General features: G+C 38.4%; 1 protein-coding gene across 6 annotated transcripts in view; it reads right to left on the bottom strand.

Annotated features, from left to right (window-relative positions):
* LOC136858040 (diacylglycerol kinase theta) overlaps window positions 1-18,458 on the bottom strand; it is a 559,022-nt gene that overhangs the window by 265,441 nt on the left and 275,123 nt on the right. For all 6 annotated transcript variants that reach the window (XM_067137265.2, XM_067137270.2, XM_067137266.2 and 3 more), the window contains exon 3: window positions 18,229-18,331. In XM_067137265.2, the coding sequence (XP_066993366.2) occupies window positions 18,229-18,331 (103 nt within the window). The remainder of the gene's footprint in view (window positions 1-18,228; window positions 18,332-18,458) is intronic.

Genomic DNA, 18,458 nt, shown 5'->3' with positions numbered 1-18,458 from the left:
CCCTCTTGAATCAGTTGTTTCTTTAAAGGGCCAGTTAACACATGAAAATCAATTTTTTGTTTGTAATTAATTCAGTTAGATTTCATGTAGAAGAACGTAATTCCAAAATTGGAACTTTAAAATCTCCATTAGCTTGCAAGATATGAAGATCCTAAGTTTTAGGTAGGGGACAGTGTGACGTCACTGTTACCTTACAACAGGATATTGGGCACCACATCTGTCTATCTACGAGTGTTTCTCAGTGTCAGCAAGTTGTTTGGAGTGAATAATCATATCCAGAAAAGTGAAGCCTTATCAGTTTGAACCAAAGTCTTAACATCTTGACTAGAAAACGACCCACCGGCACCTGTTATTTTAGAAAGACAGGAAAAGAATGTCTGGTGTAAGTGTGAACATTGTGAAGCAATGTCCACTGCTGCTGAAATTTCTGCTGCAAAAACAGTGAAACAATAAATGAAATGCCCAGAAGTGTGACATGTACTGTATTGTTTGGCACAAGGACTTTTATAATGTTGTGTTAAGTACTGCATGTTGTCTTCATATGGATAAAATGAATAACCCCTATGGAAGGGAAAGACCAGCTAAGAAAACTAATACCAACTGGCAGTCCATAGCCTTTTGCCAGTTTGTGTACTGGGTCAATTCATGGACTCTTTTAGGAAGAGAGAAGTTATACCATCTTGTGTAGAGAAGGCAATCCAAGAACAATATCCCCAAGAAGGAGGTATATACACAAGATTCCGAGCTCCTGAGGGGTAAGAACTGGAGTACTTTTGATTAATACCAAATTTAAAAGTATATTTAGAATATTTGAAATTACTTCAAGATGTACACTTTGCAACGGGAACAGAATTCATTCCCCTCATATTTAGCAGGGGTACAGAACCCTTTATAACACACGTTTTCTATTTTGTCTCAGGAGTCCGGCTTTATATTTAATCGACAGTTCATAATCCTGCTCTCTGAAATGTGCGCAACATACGAAACTATGTCAAGTTGGTCAGAAATTTGCGTGACTATTTTTTTATAGCTAAGCACGATTTCAGCAGGACATATCAGATCAGTTAGATTCAGGAGGCCAGTTAGACTGCATAGCCATAGATCTTTCCAAAGCCTTTGATAGAGTGGAACATGGAATATTATTAAAGAAATTGGAGGGAATAGGATTGGACGTAAGGGTTATACGTTGGATACGAACATTTCTAAATTCAAGGGTTCAGAAAGTCAAAGTAGGAAATAATATATCACAGGAAGAGAAAGTCTGGAAGGGAATTGCACAGGGTAGTATAATCGGTCCGTTACTTTTCTTAATATACGCAAATGATTTAGGGAACAATATAACATCGAAAATAAGATTGTATGCAGATGACATAATTGTTTATAGGGAAATAAATAACATTGAGGATTGTTCAGAATTACAAAGGGACCTTGACAGTATCCAAGAATGGGTTGAAGAAAATAATATGAAGATTAATGGAGGCAAATCAACTGTTACAACATTTACAAACAGGAGCTTTAAAACTGAATTTGAATATACTTTGGATGAGGTAGTTATCCCAAAAGATGGCAAGTGCAAATACTTAGGTGTGAGATTTGAAAGTAATTTGCACTGGAAGGGTCATGTTGATGACATTGTTGGGAAAGCATACAGATTGTTACATGTCATAATGAGGCTACTTAAAGGATGCAACAAAGAATTAAAAGAAAAAAGTTACTTAAGTATGGTTCGTCCATTATTGGAATATGCAAACATGTTTGGGATCCTCACCAAGAATACCTAACAAAAGAACTATATGTTGTGCAGAGGAAAGCAACAAGGTTTGTAACAGGGGATTTCAGGAGAAAGAGTAGTGTATCAGAAATGTTAAAGGAACTTGGGTGGGAAACTTTAAGTAAGAGAAGGGAGAAAACTAGACTTATAGGATTATATAGAGCCTATACAGGAGAAGAAGCATGGGGAGATATCCGTGAGAGGCTTCGGTTGGAAAATAATTATATTGGTAGAACTGACCACAAGTACAAAATTAGAAGGAATTTTAGCAGAAGCGATTGGGGTAAATTTTCTTTCATTGGGAAGGGCGTGAAGGAGTGGAACAGTTTACCAGGGGTAGTGTTTGATCCTTTTCCAAAATCTGTACAGATATTCAAGAAGAGAATAAACAACAACAAAGATAATAAATTAAATATTAGAGGGCATTCAACCAGTGCAGGATATTGTAAATAATAAATGTGTGTGATTAAATTAATTCCATCCCCTGGTCTAAGGAGTTTGGACAGCCCAAGTAGGGGACTGCCTGTAGGGGTGAAGTACAGTGGGGACTTCGAGGGCCCTGGGACCGCTACGGTAGCTTTGAAGGCCCTTCAGGGACTCTGAAAAGTGGTGGCAAAAGGGGCTCTGGTTAAGACACAGCAGGTCGTTATGCTACTTAGGTTCCAAAATGGGTAAAATATAAATATGTAAATAAATTCAATGTTAATTTTAATCTTATACCAGTTGTATAGTATTATTAGAAGTAATTTCACATACCGTACTGTATATGAGTTGACTATGTTTGTAAGATATTATAAGTAGAATTTTGTAAACAATATAAATTTATTAAGGATGATGTGTGTGTTTAATAGAAATAATTATTAGCATAAATTGTATAATATTGTATTCTAGGAAAATTTTCTTCGTCTCCTGTTAATTTAAAATTTAGTGCTTGACAATAATGTATTTTAGTGTACCATTTGCCACCGAGGTAGACACCTCATTTGCAAATAAAGAGATTTTGATTTGATCTCTCTGGAGATTTGACTCGATTGGGGAATCTATGAAAACCTACATCATCTTCTTTTGATGTTTTTGAAGTGCTTGCATTGTTGCAACCATACACAACACAGTAAAGCATTTTAATAAAATAAAACTCCAAAATAAGTTGCCTAGGCCTTTAAGTCCGAAAAAGGGGTTTGGACAGAGGCTTACATAAAAGATCAGAATCAGTTTGGCTACATTGGCAATTAAAGTCCTTAACTTCTGCTGTTATCCCTGCTATAGCAAACTGTGCTTCTGTTTGTATAACCCAAACCTTAACATCCTTCTGCCAGATAGGAGGATTCTTTACTGCCACACGCGCTATCTCTGCATCATTTTGAGATTGAGGCCATACTGGTAATGACTGACCTGGTATTTCTCCTTCATCATTCACATCACGTTGGGGTCACCAAATATGGATCATGTAAGTACAGGTTTTTTAATAAGAGCACTTGATTACATTGATAAGGACTTGCATTTATTTTATGCCAACTTGCATCATTGAACAATATACAAATATCTTAACAGTTTTCTCTAATTCAAAGAACACCTATATGTATACAGGGTGTTTACAAATGAATATCGGAGTTTTAATGCCTTATAATATTGAATACTTATAGTTATACATTATATGTCAAATGAAAGAGCAACTCAAACAGTTTTGTTTGTTGGCACCAGTGCGCATGTACGTGCAATGGTTTCGCCGCAATCCGCTAGACAGCGGTAGTAGCAAAGATGGCGACTAGTGAACAGAAAGCTTTTTGTGTTTTGCAGTTTGCAAAGACAGAATCTGTAGTTACTGTGCAACGTGCGTTCCGCATTAAGTTCGGTTGTGATCCTCCAAGTGATAATAACATTCGCAGATGGTATCATACGTTTGAAGACACCGGTTGCCTTTGTAAAGGGAAGAGCAAGGGACGACCAAGATTAAGTGAAGAGACTGTTGAGCGAGTGAGAGAGTCATTCACTCGTAGCCCAAAGAAATCAGTCCGGAAGGCTAGTCGTGAATTACAACTTCCTGCATCGACCGTTTGGAAAGTTGTAAGAAAACGCTTACAGCTACGTCCTTACCGTTTACAGTTATTACAGGCTCTAAAGCCGGCAGACCACAGATTACGTGCCAACTTCACAAACGACATGTTGTTACATGATTATGAGTTTATGAATCGTGTTGTTTTCAGTGATGAATCGGTCTTTCACCTTAGTGGACATGTAAACACTCATAATGTGCGCATCTGGGGCTCAGAAAATCCTCACGAGTTGGTACAAATGCAACGAGATTCCCCTAAAGTGAATGTTTTTTGTGCCGTATTCCGGCGAAAGGTTTATGGGCCTTTCTTTTATGGTGAACATACTGTTACTGGTACTTCTTACCTCGATACACTAGAGCAATGGCTCTTCCCTCAGTTGGAAGAAAATTAGCCAGAGAACTTCATTTTCCATCAAGATGGTGCGCCACCTCGCTGGCATAACGACGTACGCGATTGGTTGAACGTCACTGTACCTGAGCGCTGGATAGGCCGCAAGGGCCCCAATGACAGGACTTGCTTGGCATGGCCTCCACGTTCTCCCGACCTAACGCCATGCGATTTTTTCCTTTGGGACTTCATCAAGGATCATGTGTATGTGCCTCCGCTACCAGCTGACATTCCTGAATTAAGAAACCGGATTGAAGCAGCTGTTGCTGAGATTACTGAAGACACACTTAATACCGTTTGGGAAGAACTCGACTATAGACTTGATGTATGCCGTGTAACAAATGGTAGTCACATTGAACATTTGTAAAGTTCGTAATAAAACTGTTTGAGTTGCTCTTTCATTTGACATTTAATTTATAACTGTAAGTTTAATGTATTCAATGTTATAAGGCATTAAAACTCCGATATTCATTTGTAAACACCCTGTATAAAACAAAATAAAAAAATAAATTGACATCACTTGAGTCCTCCATGCAACAGTTTTGTTTTTGTTTAGTAGCCTCTTTACTTAAAGCAAGAGAATGAGAAAAATGGCTATTGTGTCATTCTGTTAATGAGTGCTAAATGAAAATAATGTGTAGACCTGGCCAAGTACTTAAAAATAAAAAGTAAAAGGAAAATTAGACACTCCAAGATGGCCCAGTTAATCCTGCTTTACCTTAAAATGCTCAAGATACTTTCTCTAAGTTTCATAACTAGGATTTTAGAACTAAAAGAAGATAGGTACGGTAATTACATTTTGCTCCTGGCAAATCATAAATCACCCAGCTTTGAAATGCATGTTCTAACACAAAATAACTTGTTGATTCTGTCAATAAAGGTGTGTATTGAGAGCCAGAGGATAATATCTGAAGTTCACTTGAGATTAATGAGAAGTAGGAGCTTGTTATACAGTGAAGTGTTCAAGAAAAGAAGCTGTTGCTTAGTGCTCATACAGAGGGCCTTGTTGATAAGTCATTAGATTCTTTGCAACACGAAGTTCATTGTCCATACATGAACACTTTCATATATCGTTCTATCAGCATGTGCTACCTAGGTATTGCTTATGTGATCAATACAGGAATGGGCTATGTGGGAATGGTTAATAAACTGGCATGGAGAAATACTTTCTTCCTGCATGGAACTGGAATGTCATAATAAATACCGTACATAAGTTGATTAACCAGTTAATGACCCAAATTATTTTCATTGCTTTTAGGAAGAAATAACAGCTACACAGTTTCACTGGATGAAGACTGTAAAAAGTTGCTGTCATTTTACATAATATAACCTCAATAACCTAAATTACCAAATAAAGTGGATTGCATGCCAGAAACAAGCAAAAGCCAGAAAGGCATCTGTGCATGTCACTGAAATGTACAATTCAGCACATGCTTTAAAACAGTATTTCTCAACCAGAGGTACTTGAAGAGCACTGAAAGGATACTTTTCTTTCTCCATGATACTGCAAAACATATATCGTACCGGTATTTAAGATTAGACAGTGGTGAAACCCATCACAAAATTACTCTGTATTGCCAGTACTAGAGTAGTACTTTTTAATTACTGCAAATGAATATAGTAGACATCAAGAAAATAGGATCAGATTTCCCATTAAATCAACTTCATATAACTACCATTACATTTCCTTCACACCTCAATTTTTAACAAGCAAGTCTCTGAACTTACTCTTATGAATTGGTAATTTTAAAAAGTGCAATAATGATTACTTCTCTATATTTCTGAATTAATAACTCTGTCAATTTCACATTTGTTGTTCATTGTGTTGATCCCTCTATGACAAAATGAAATGTTAGTGAATATTATAATAGTAACTTCAATAATGGTTGTCACACCTTAAAATTAGCTCTCTTTTTTTATAACTATGATTTTTATTATGTGAGTACTCCACAAATATTGGAAGCCTAAGGGGGTACACTTAGAAAAAAGTTTTAAAAACACTGCTTTAAATCATGGACTACTTTCATCAATCAAGCCTATTGTAGTACCATACATACGAATACACTTTTGACTGTGTTGGAAAGCATATTTTTTGTCATGCATGATGACAGGGATTATGCATTGGTAAAGGAGCTGCACTGGAAATAGAAGTGCACATTCATGAAAGTATAATGTTTAACCCGCAAACACACATGCCAGGATGAAATCCACCCCAGCAGAGTTAAATACTTTGATGCAGTGCGCAATTTGTTTTTCAGCTGTTTCTTCTTTTAGGTACCTTCCTAGCATCATCAAGGAGGCTACACCTTGAAAGTTGGACTGGGGTGAAATGCAGTATACTGTTACACAAGTTGTGACGTACCCACTTTGCCCACAGATGTATGACAAATTTATAACGTGGCGGGTCACTTTAATATTAAAATAAATAAATGATATGTCATTGTTTCTCCAGAAACAGTATCCCAAGGGCGCCAGTCTTCAAGCTTATGGCTTGAAAACAAAAGTAGACAATTATTAATAATAATAATAATAAGGAAGATCTTGCTCCGAACAGATTTTCAACCTGAAATCTATAATTCGACACAGATTAATAAACTCCAAAGACATAGTTGTAACATTTATTGACTTTAAAAAAGCCTTTGACTCTGTTGATAGGGAAACCCTAGATAAAGTAATCCGTGAATTTGGAGTTAAAACTAAATTGGCAAACCTAATTCGTGAAACACTTACAGACACTATCTCGAAAGTAAAATTTATGGGTGAAGTATCTCGACCTTTCAAAATAAATACAGGTGTCAGGCAGGGCGATGGTCTATCTCCACTCCTTTTCAATTGTGTCATGGAGAAAATTGTAAGAATTTGGAATGAAAAACTGAAAGAATATAAAATATTGCCACTCATGCTGGGGAAGAAGAGCAAAGGTGTTGCAATAAATTGCCTAGCATTTGCAGATGACTTTGCCATACTTTCAGAAAGCCTTACAGATGCAGCAATGCAAGTCAATCTCCTTGAAAAGACAGCCAACATGACAGGCTTGAGAATCTCTGCCGAGAAAACAAAATTTTTGACGAATATGAAAAGTGCCCCAAAGTTTTTAGCAACGGATATTGGTCGAATAGAAAAGGTAAAGAAATTCAAATATTTGGGTGAGACAATTCAAGAAAATGGTTTAGAAAAATCTGCTATAGAGGAGAGGATACAAAAGATGGAAAGAGCATACGGTATAACTAAGAATACTTACAACAAAAAGTGCTTATCAAGGAAACTTAAAATAAAGCACTACAACACAGTAGTGAAACCAGAATGCCTTTATGCCAGCGAATGTCTAGCACTGAACTACAAGCTTGATAAATTATAAATATTAGAAAGAAGAATTATAAGGAAAATATTAGGTCCTCCAAGAATTGCAGAGTTTTGGAAATTAAGAAGTAACAATGAAATTTACCAGAACGTAGAAAACATATCAGAAACAATAAGAAAAAGGAGATTGCTATTTCTTGGACACATTTACAGAATGGATGACAATAGACTAACTAAACGAATCTTTAAGTACCTTTGGGAAAAGAAATCAACTACCACCTGGATTCAAGAAGTCAAGAAAGAGCTGGAAAGGAACAACATACGAGAAGAAGAATTATTGGAAAGAAAGATTTTTAGGAAGAAAGTCTTACAAATGGAAGGATTCCAAGGGAGGAAGGAAAAGAAAACAGGCACAAAGTGGACTGAAGACAGGAAAAAGAAACACAGTGAAACAATGAAAGAATACTGGAAGAAAAGGAAAGAACTAAGGAGGAACAATTGAAATTGTAACGTGGTCCTTAGAAGGCCGGAACGCAAGAAGAAGAAGAAGAAAAATACGTAATGAGACTCAAAAAAAAAACTCCCAGGGGTGGGGTGAACGGAACACAAATCATTAAGTACACTAACTTGGAATTTAAGGATCATTAATAATCATTTCATAAAATACAAATTAAAACAGCTATTTATTAAGATGAAAACGTGACGTAACGGCGTATTAACGAAATCTGAACTTACGGAAGCAAAAGAAAAAGTGAATGAAATTAACTTTAAGAAAATGAACTGTTGCGCGAAGACTTGCAGTAACTTATGCCATAAGCTCACCAAATGTAGACTCAGTTGTCTTGAAGCTGAAGATGGGTGGATCTCTCGTACAGGCTGCCTCATCTGTTGTTGGATTCCAGTCCTACATCCACATTTCCTGTCTTTAACACTTCCTATTGTACTCCTTACATAAAGTCGTAATGAGTCCTAATTTTAAGTACAAAACCACCATGGGTTATGCTCATGGAGAGAATACACTTGTATTCTTCCGTATTACGGAACAGTAGCGTAGCTAAATTCATAATAAAAGCTCTCCTCCCCTATACCAGTCAGAACCGGTCTCCCGTTGACTACCTCTCGTCATTGAGATAACAAGTCCCAATGAGAGTAACTTTTGAGTAGAATATACTCAGATGCGAAGTGAACTAAGTAAAAATCTTCTCCGATGTGTAGACGTAGAATCGTAGTAAGAGTATCTTCCAAGCGTGAGAATCAGAATCAGAATCTAAATCTGAATGTGAATCTGAATGTGAGTCTGAATGAGAGTGTCCTCTCCAGCCCTTGTCGGTGGTATTTATCGGTTCAAAAGTCTCCTTCCATCATCCATATCACATGGTCCAGTAAGATTCGAGGTCTCATCCCTTCTCCGATGTATAGCTGTGCATCCATCACGTTGCTTCATTACGTTCATTCACATAGGCTGAACTTTCCCGCTGAAATAAAGCATCCCCAAGCATAGTTTGAAAAGTGGGTGTTAATAATGTATCAACTGTCTCATCATGAGGTAGAGAGGGTAAGGTCTCTCATAACCTCGATGACGTACTTTTCCTGGAACTGGGCTGAAATTAGCCTGCTGACTCTGGTCACCTCACAACGGCTATTGGAAAATTTACTGCAAGTTATAAATATGCGTGATGTTGAAATGCTTTACCCAATAATTTGTTCGTTCAGAATACGTTATAGCCGCGATACAAAGAAATGAAATGATGATTGAAATGGATGATAAAATCCCTATATATATATTAATTTTAAAATGACCTATCAGTGATTAAATATATACATCTTATCAATTAAATATATAGTTCAATAATTAAAAATATACAGTGATGTCCCAAACATCACAAAGTGTGCTTGCATAACACCTTTTTTGTTTCAGTGTACTGTAGAGATATTTGCCCTTATTCGTTTCAACACAGCTGTGTTAGGCATATTGTATGAGTTTCATTTAGTGTTTCCCATAGGGAGTAACTTATCTGACAAGAAAATGGATAATTTCACCACAGAAGAGGACAGAAAGACATTTTTTTATTCCATTGAAAGTGATGAAGATTCTCTCTACAGTGACTTCAGCAACAGTGAAGAGGATAATTTAAATGAAAGTGAGCACGACTCGGAAACTGAACATGGGGGTGAATTAGGTATTGAAAGTGACGAAGATGACGATTTGCCATTAGCACATAGATTAGACATTTACAAATGAAAGAACAGCACCGTTTGGAAAAAGAATCCTCTGCCAGGAAATGTAAGAACTAGAGCAAGAAACATAGTTTGCATACATCTCCCTACTGTGAAAACTGCAGCTAAAGAGGCGAATACTCCTCGTGATGCTTGGCTATGTATGACTGATGACAGTATTATTGACGCAATTGTTACTTGTACCAATATCTTCACACTTTCTGTAAGCCAGAATTATAAGCAAGTTCACGATGCTAAACTTACAAGTAGAGAAGAAATGAAGGCATTATTTGGGTTATTGTACTTTGCTGGCATGATGAAATCAAACAATTTCATTACTAAAGAACTGTGGAACAACAATGGCAGTGGAATTGAATTATTTCCTGCTACAATGGGCCTGAATATGTTTCACTTTTTGCTAAGTTGTATTCGTTTTGACAACATCAAAACTCGTGAGGATAGAAGAAAAGAGGATAAACTTGCTCCTATAAGAGCTGTCTTCGAAATAATTGTCAGAAACTTTCAGAATGGGTTTTCTCCTTCTGAGTATGTGACTGTTAAGTTGGAACCTTTTTGTGAGAAGTGCCCTTTCCATCAGTATATGAAGTGTAAGCCCGCAAACATGACTATTGTTTCGTATGCTTCTGTGTCTGGAAAGATTGTTGTAGTGGGATCAACAATACACCATGATAACAAACTTGATCCACAAACAGGAGTGGAAGCGAAACCTGTGATGATCACCGATTATAATTTACACAAGGGAGGCATTGATGTTGTGGACAAACTGTGTGGAACATATATTGCCTTATATTTGGACTCTCAGACTCTCGTTGGTATTACAAGTGTAATATGGAAGTGTACGTCGATAATCAACCTCCAGGACCATATTGTGTGTCCAACTCCACAGGTGATGTTGTAAAATGGTTAGTTGTTCCTATCAGTGGCACTGGACGGAGCATTTTTTGTGCCAATTGGTTTATGAGTGTTCCTCTTGCTAAGGATTTGCTAAAATATCATAACCTAACATGCACAGACTGCCTGCTGTCATTTCTTGATGGATACAGTGCTTTTGCATCCATCTCTTGGCACAGGCCAGAGTGAAGTGTAGCTTCCACCGAAGTCCCAGTCAACATCCATGGCTGTGACAATATGGAAGCTGCTGGGGTATGGGTAGTGCTGAGTAATGACATTCAGAGCATGACTAGTGTATCTGAGTGTTATGAAAGGTGCTGCTCACAGGGTCAGTCGTGCTGCAATAGTACTTTCTGACCCAGTGAGGAAAGCAATGGCAAACTACCTCACTCCTCATCTTGCCTAGTACGCCTTATTTTGGTGCTGCCATTGGTTTTTGGGGTTTCCTTATAACCGCATAACCTTTGGTAGTGCTATTTGAGGATCCAACCAGCCTCTGGGCTGTTGACCTAACAGACAGACAGAACATGCACAGGAACTATGCATCTCAACAAGTGAGAACTGCCACAAGAAATTACCAAGGAAAGGGGGAAAAAGGAGAAGTACTCAAGTCTTTTCGGCTTTTCGAACAACATAACTATTGTTTCGTATGCTTCTGTGTCTGGAAAGATTGTTGTAGTGGGATCAACAATACACCATGATAACAAACTTGATCCACAAACAGGAGTGGAAGCGAAACCTGTGATGATCACCGATTATAATTTACACAAGGGAGGCATTGATGTTGTGGACAAACTGTGTGGAACATACACTGTATCAAGGAAGAGTAAACATTGGCCACTGACCGTGTTTTTTGGTATGTTAAATGTTGCTGCCGTAAATGCTTTTGTCATTTACAAGAAGAATGCTGGGCTGGAAAATACTTTATCTAGAAGGGCGTTCCTGAAAGAGCTTGGTATGCAACTCACCAGGCCGCATGTAGCATCCTGAGTATCTCTGAAAGGCCTGCCCCTACAGCTCAAAGCTTCTGTGAAGCGCATTAGTGGAGTTAAAGGGGAACAACAACAGAAAAGGCAAAAGAGAACATCCAGTCGCTGTGAAGAATGTCCACGGCAAAGAAACAGGAAAATACAGGCATCATGCTGCAACTGCAACAAGCTGATCTATAAGGAACACAGCTTCACTCATTGCAAAGGGTGCGCTCCAGATAAGGGCTCCAACTTACCCCGCAACTTCCTAGTGAATTATGTGTGCGCAACAGCTGACTGATACTGTATATTTTTAGTGTTAACTACGTGCTTCAGACAGTTAACCTTATATTGTGCATTCCATTCCTTGTATGACTTACTATTTCCTCTGTGTTGAAGGAATTTTACAAGCCACATTTTGTGCTGTTATTTCTAAACCTTTTGTGTGTTGAAACTTTACAGTTTTCATGATTGATAACTCTGTTTGCTTAACATAAACAAAATAGATGATGTTCTCGTGTAAACTTAGGAAAATCCATCTGGAAAAATGCGTATATCAAATTATGAAATATGTTGTTTTAAATGCTAGGGTGTTTGAGTCCTAAAATCACTTCCTATAACTTTATTAACTACAATACTTATTTCTGATACAGTATATACAAAGATTTATGACAACTAACTAGGTCACAGATGCTCCATCTTGATGTGTGCTTTTTCTTCCTTCAAAGATAAAACAGAGCCCCAAAACAAGGTTAGTAGTTATAAGAGTCAAAGATTCACTTACCACCCTTAAGCTACATGCTCCCACCTAAGTCAAATTAATGTGGACATGAACTGACTTACATCTCATACCTTTTCACTTCAATAACATGACTCCAAACTGTTCTCTTCAATAAATAAAATTATAGTCCTGAAACACTTACAAAATTACAAAATTCAATAACATAAACACAAAAGAAAGAAATGAATTAACACACATCAAAAATTTAACTTTTTGGATTTCTGAACCAATCATCCTAGGTGAGTCACTTTCACTGTCTCTTTTGAGATTTAAGGACCATCTTCAAGTGTAGTAGAAGAGTCATATGCTCCTACCTTGTCATTGTCTTTTGTGTTTTCAACTGGAACAAAGCCTTTTCCTAGGTGGTTTCAGATTTCCTGAGTATCCTCAGGGGGTTGAAACTCAAGGTCTAGGGGATAGATTCTTTGAACTGGCCTTATAAGTTCACCTGATGCAGTGAAGACATGAACAACTCTAACATTACCATCCTTTCCCTTAATTAGCTCAACAACTCATCCCTATAGCCAGTCCATTCTCTTAATGTCATCACTGCCAATCAACACAATTTCTTCCAGTTTGACATTATCTGGCTTATCCTTGCTGGTAAATAACTTCAACTGGCCTAAATACTCAGTACAAAATCTTTCTCTAAGATCCTTCTTCAGCTGATGGAAATACAGCAGGCTTTTCTGAAGATCAATGGCTTCAAATAGGTCATACTCTTCTATGTTATATAGAGATATGTTTGGAGTTACAGCAGCCAGATGTGATGGGTTGTCAGACAATTCGGTTAATGGCCAAGAATTTATGACTGTTTTGCAGTCTCTTTACAGCTGACAGACAAAGGACCAAGCACTCAACGGAGAAGATTCTTGAGCACTCTTACAAGTCATTCCCACCAACCTCCCAACCATGACAAAGCTTGAGGCTTAACGCCAAATTATCTTCTGAGTTGAACTGTATTGTGAGACTACACTTCAATCCAGTTTGTGACAGGAGTTGTCAAAACCAAGAAAATTTGTCCCTTGATCACTGTAGACAATGACAGGTCTTCTTTATTTACTGTAGAAGCGTCTAAAGGCTTGTAGAAAGCTGTTTGTGGATAACGAGGATACTGGTTCCAACCACATCACATGGTAAACTCCACAAGTGAATAAGCACCAATGCTTTCTTTGAGATTCCATCATCGGTTTTAATGTAGAGAGGACTAGCCAAATCAACTCTGGTAACATAGAAAATTCTTGCATCACACACGCGGCTCTCAGGTAATGGTCAAGGATGATCTGCCAACCTCTTCAAGCTGTGACATTGATAACAACTGTTACTGTCTGTCTATCTCATAGAATCCAACATTGTTGTCTCAGAATTGACAAAAGCATGACAGTTACTAAGATGGATGTCCATAATCAATCGTTGAACAATGGGGTGATCAGCATTTGGAAGCACAATTGGATGACAGAAGTCCTTGTTAGAACATCTACCTGGTTAGATGTCTTGGTCATCAAATGAATCAATCCCTTTTCGTCAACAAATGGAAGTAAGCTATTCAGCTTGGAACTGAAAATTTCAATTAACATTTCTTCCTGTATCCACTGTAAAATCTTCCTTTCTGCTGTGGAAAATTCTTCACTTCTCAGGTCACGGCATAGGCGTTGATCTTTGCTGGTGTGATAATTGGTCATAAAATGAAAGCATCCAGCCCACTATCCTTACAATTTTCTTGTACTGAAAAAAGTGTCTGTAATACCAATCCTTAATGATGTTTTCCAAGTAACTTGACATCAAAGAAACAACATTTTTCCTTCTCTCCAAATTTTTCTTTCTCGTTATAAGGAATGTCAGCTTGTGGCTAGCAGTTCAGATTCCCTCTCAAGCAACCATAACCCTTCCACCAATGGCAATGTATCAACTTCTTCACAGAACATTTGTGTGATAAAAGATCTAATGGGGTTTCTTCGCCAGGAACATGTCGCCATTCACAACCAACAGACAATTCCCGAATCTCTTCATCTGATTCATGACAAAAGCATCCCAACCTTCATTCCATTGAATCCAAGTGAGAACGGTTGTAATATCTGTCCAAAAGATTGCCTTGATATCATGAATGCAGTAATCCTTTACAATCAATGCATATAATCTGATTGCAATTGGTGCTGGTAAGCGTTCTAACTTGGGAATAGGCATCTCTTGCCTTGGTAGTCACCAACTGAACACTCACCTCACTCTCTTGCTCAACATGCAGGAATACAGCTATTGAATATGATGTCTGATAGGCATCTGAAAAAATGTGAAGTGTCCGAGAATTACCTGGATTGTTGAAATTGGATACCCAACGTGGAATCTTAATTCAAGCTAAAAGAGGAACATCTTCCAGCCAACTCAAGAATTTTGTTTTAATCTCTTCATTCACTTCTTCATTCCATGTCAGACCCTCCCTCCAAGTTTGTTGCAACAACAATTTTGGTATTAATGCTGCACTACTTGTGGCACCCACCAGATCAAGAATTTTATGGACAGCACTCCAAATAACTTTGTTTTCTCAAAGTTCATTGAAAGAAGGTTATCCATACTGATTGCTAGGGAGTCATCGGACTTGTTCTACAGAAGTCCTAACACACTGGTAGGTCAAGAAGCATCCTTATTTGCGGTTGTACTCATTGCCAAGTCAGTTATATATATAAAATGAATCAAGTTGGATAAGGATGACATGTAGAAAAAGAGGGATTTATCTGCACAAGGAAGCTGTGTACATACTAGACTAGAACAGCAAAAGAAAGAAATATCAGACTTGTTCTACAGAAGTCCTAACACACTGGTAGGTCAAGAAGCATCGTTACTTGTGGTCAACTCCTATCCTCAAAGATAAAATTACCTTCCCCTGATGACACCAGAAGCCACATCAATAAACTACTGAGTTGGTTTTTTGTTACCCAAACAGGCTAGACAATTATCAACATAGAAGCTATGAAAAAGAAGTTCCACAGATAACATGGCCCATGATGACTTCCCTTCCCCACACCACACTAAAGTATTTTCAAGGTGAATTTTGATGTATTATTCTAATAAGAACGGACCTGGAGAGACACCCCAAACGAACATGCCAATGTCTGTATGTCATGAGTGTCCCATTTTTGTCTAACGATAAGAATCTAAAAAAAATTCCTGTCTCTTTCACTAATACTGACCTGGAGGAAAGCTCGTGTTATATCACCAACAACTGCCATCTTCTTCCACTGGAAATGCACCAACATTGAAGGTATCTTCTTGATTAAATTGGGACCTCTCTCAAGACATTGATTTAGGCTGGCCTCATCATTTTCTTTAAACGAGGTATCAAACACAGGGCGAACTGGTGTTGTTGAAGAAGATTTCACAACATGACAGTGAGGCAAATAGTGGCAGTGAACATCCAGTTCCTATAGTGGCACTTCTTCCAACACCCCTTCATGTAGCCAATCATTGACTGAAACCATATCGAGGAAATACTGCTATGTAGTAGACTCAATCTCAGACCTGCTCAGTTTCTCCGATGGACCACTAATCCCTAAAATATCCAGTCCACAAATATGTGATGGTGGCCTCCTTGATCAGCATGATAGACTCCACTATGGCTAGGTTCTCATTACTGGGTGTGATATCCAGAATTTTCCCTGACAGTGTCCAAAGTTTGCCAGAAAAATCAGCTCCAACAAAAATCTCAACAGCACCTAACTCTATGTTTTGCAAAGCAAGTTCCTGTACCCAACGGCCATCAATAGCAGGAGAAATTCATCTACAAATCTTCGACTGTGAGCTTGCATTCGGGAGATGGGTTCGAACCCCACTGTTGGCAGCCCTGAAGATGGTTTTCCGTGGTTTCCCATTCACACCAGGAAAATCAAGAACTGGAAAAAATCCAAAGAAAAGCAGCTCGATTTGTTCTGGGTGATTTCTGACAAAAGAGTAGCGTTAAAAAAATGTTGCAAAGTTTGGGCTGGGAAGACTTGGGAGAAAGGAGACAAGCTGCTCGATTTTTTCGACACGGGATTCGAACACTGCCCGAAAGATGGGAGTGCTAGCCAATATCTCTGAGCGATGAGATATCCGCCTCCTTGGCTGAACGGTAATAGAGTAGAGGTGGAGCTCTGGCCTCTTCCAGCTGATGGTGAGCAGCCGACCACATTGTCTCCAGGCTCCATGGATACGATGGAGCCTGGATATTATTTTATGCAAACTGATTATTATTTTGTTGGTTCATACAAATTAATATAATAATCAGTTTGTGTCTTACTCCTATGACACCTTGTTTCAAACCTTCTTTTTTTTGTTGACTACTCGACTAACAAATAACAGCAGTCAGACATCTTGGATTCACTGCCTTCTCACTCTTGACAGACTCAAGATGAACTGACTATCTGACTCCAAAATATCTTCTTTGAGTTCTATAGCTTACTACACTATGAGATACTTACAAACCTTTCCTAAACCCAAACTGCCATCTTTCAAACCAGTTGATAATTTTTCAAATGTGCCTAATATAATCAGATAGAATGCATTCCCAGAGTTTACATGCAACACATGTCAAGCTGACTGACCTGTAATAATCCACTTTATGTTTAGCACCCTCTCTTTGAACATTAGGACTACTACAGCAACTCTCTATTCATTTGGTATAGCACCTTCATGCAAACATTAATCAAATAAGTATTTGGATATGGAAAAAATTCTCAGGTAAGAAAGCTAGCAGGAGCAAAACATATTTTATATACTGTGGTACATCTAGGAAACAGATCGAAAAGAAAAACATGGGTCCAAAATTTTCAGCTGCAGCCTTCGTCAGTGGAGGATAGAATTATGATAGTCACTGTTGACAAGCAGATGTGTGAGTTGAGGGGAGTGGAAGGACAAGCAGACAGACAGACAGACAGACAGACAGACAGACAGACAGACAGACAGACAGACAGACAGACAGACAGACAGACAGACAGACAGACAGACAGACAGACAGACAGACAGACAGACAAGGTAATGGAAAAAAGGAGCAGTTAGCTAATGTTAAGGTTGAGCGATTCCCTGAACCTCAGCACCAGCTGTTGTTCCACTTCGGAATCTCTAAGGGCAAGAGTGTGGAAAGTAGGGGGGTAATTTTTTTTTTTTTTTTTTTGCTAGTTGTTTTACGTCACACCAACACAGATAGGTCTTATGGCGACGATGGGACAGGAAAGGCCTAGGAATGGGAAGGAAGCAGCCGTGGCCTTAACTAAGGTACAGCCCCAGCATTTTCCTGGTGTGAAAATGGGAAACCACGGAAAACCATTTTCAGGGCTGCCGACAGTGGGGTTCGAACCCACTATCTCCCGGATGTGAGCTCACAGCTGCGTGCTCCTAACCGCATGGCCAACTCGCCTGCATTTAAATGTTTGAGGACTTGTGAAACATTTATTGAACGTGGTTTGTAGGTGCCTGGTGTGAATGTGAATAGGCAGATCTATGTTGGGGGTTTTGTAGGTACTGCAGTGGCCGCATACACATTTAGCTACTGTACTGCTAGTTAAGCCAATGTAGAAAGCGGATAGTGTCTGCACTGAAGCTGGTAGATAATGTTGGAGGAAGTACAGTCAAGACGACCTTGTATGGGGTAAGGCTTGTTGGTGATGCTGCTGGTAAAAGTGGTGCTTGGTGTATGTAACCATCAGGTCTCACAGCAGCTGTGTTCATAGGGAAAAGAGCCAGAAAGAGGTGGAGGTCGGTATAGTTCATAATGAGTGAGAATGTTTTTGAGGTTAGATGGGAACCTGAAAATTACTGTGGGGCTTCTTGGAAGAAGAGTTTTAGATTAGTCTAAAGCAAAATACTTACTCTCGCAGTGGACGGATAAACTATCCTCCAACCTCTTGCGACAGACATTGCAAAACTTTCGTTTATGGTGAGTCTGCTCCGACCAGCAGTGGGCCACGGGATTCTGAAAGATAAAGTACAATAATATTTCAACTTCAAAATATGAAATTAATGGCATTCAAAGATATACCCAATTAGCAGGCAATTATTTCAACAGTTCTATATACCATTTGAAATAATTCTATATTCCG

The sequence above is a fragment of the Anabrus simplex genome, chromosome 1, assembly GCF_040414725.1.
Source record: "Anabrus simplex isolate iqAnaSimp1 chromosome 1, ASM4041472v1, whole genome shotgun sequence".
Taxonomy (NCBI): domain Eukaryota; kingdom Metazoa; phylum Arthropoda; class Insecta; order Orthoptera; family Tettigoniidae; genus Anabrus; species Anabrus simplex.
The sequence above is the reverse complement of the archived record's forward strand: the minus strand, read 5'-3'. Positions and strand labels throughout refer to the sequence as shown.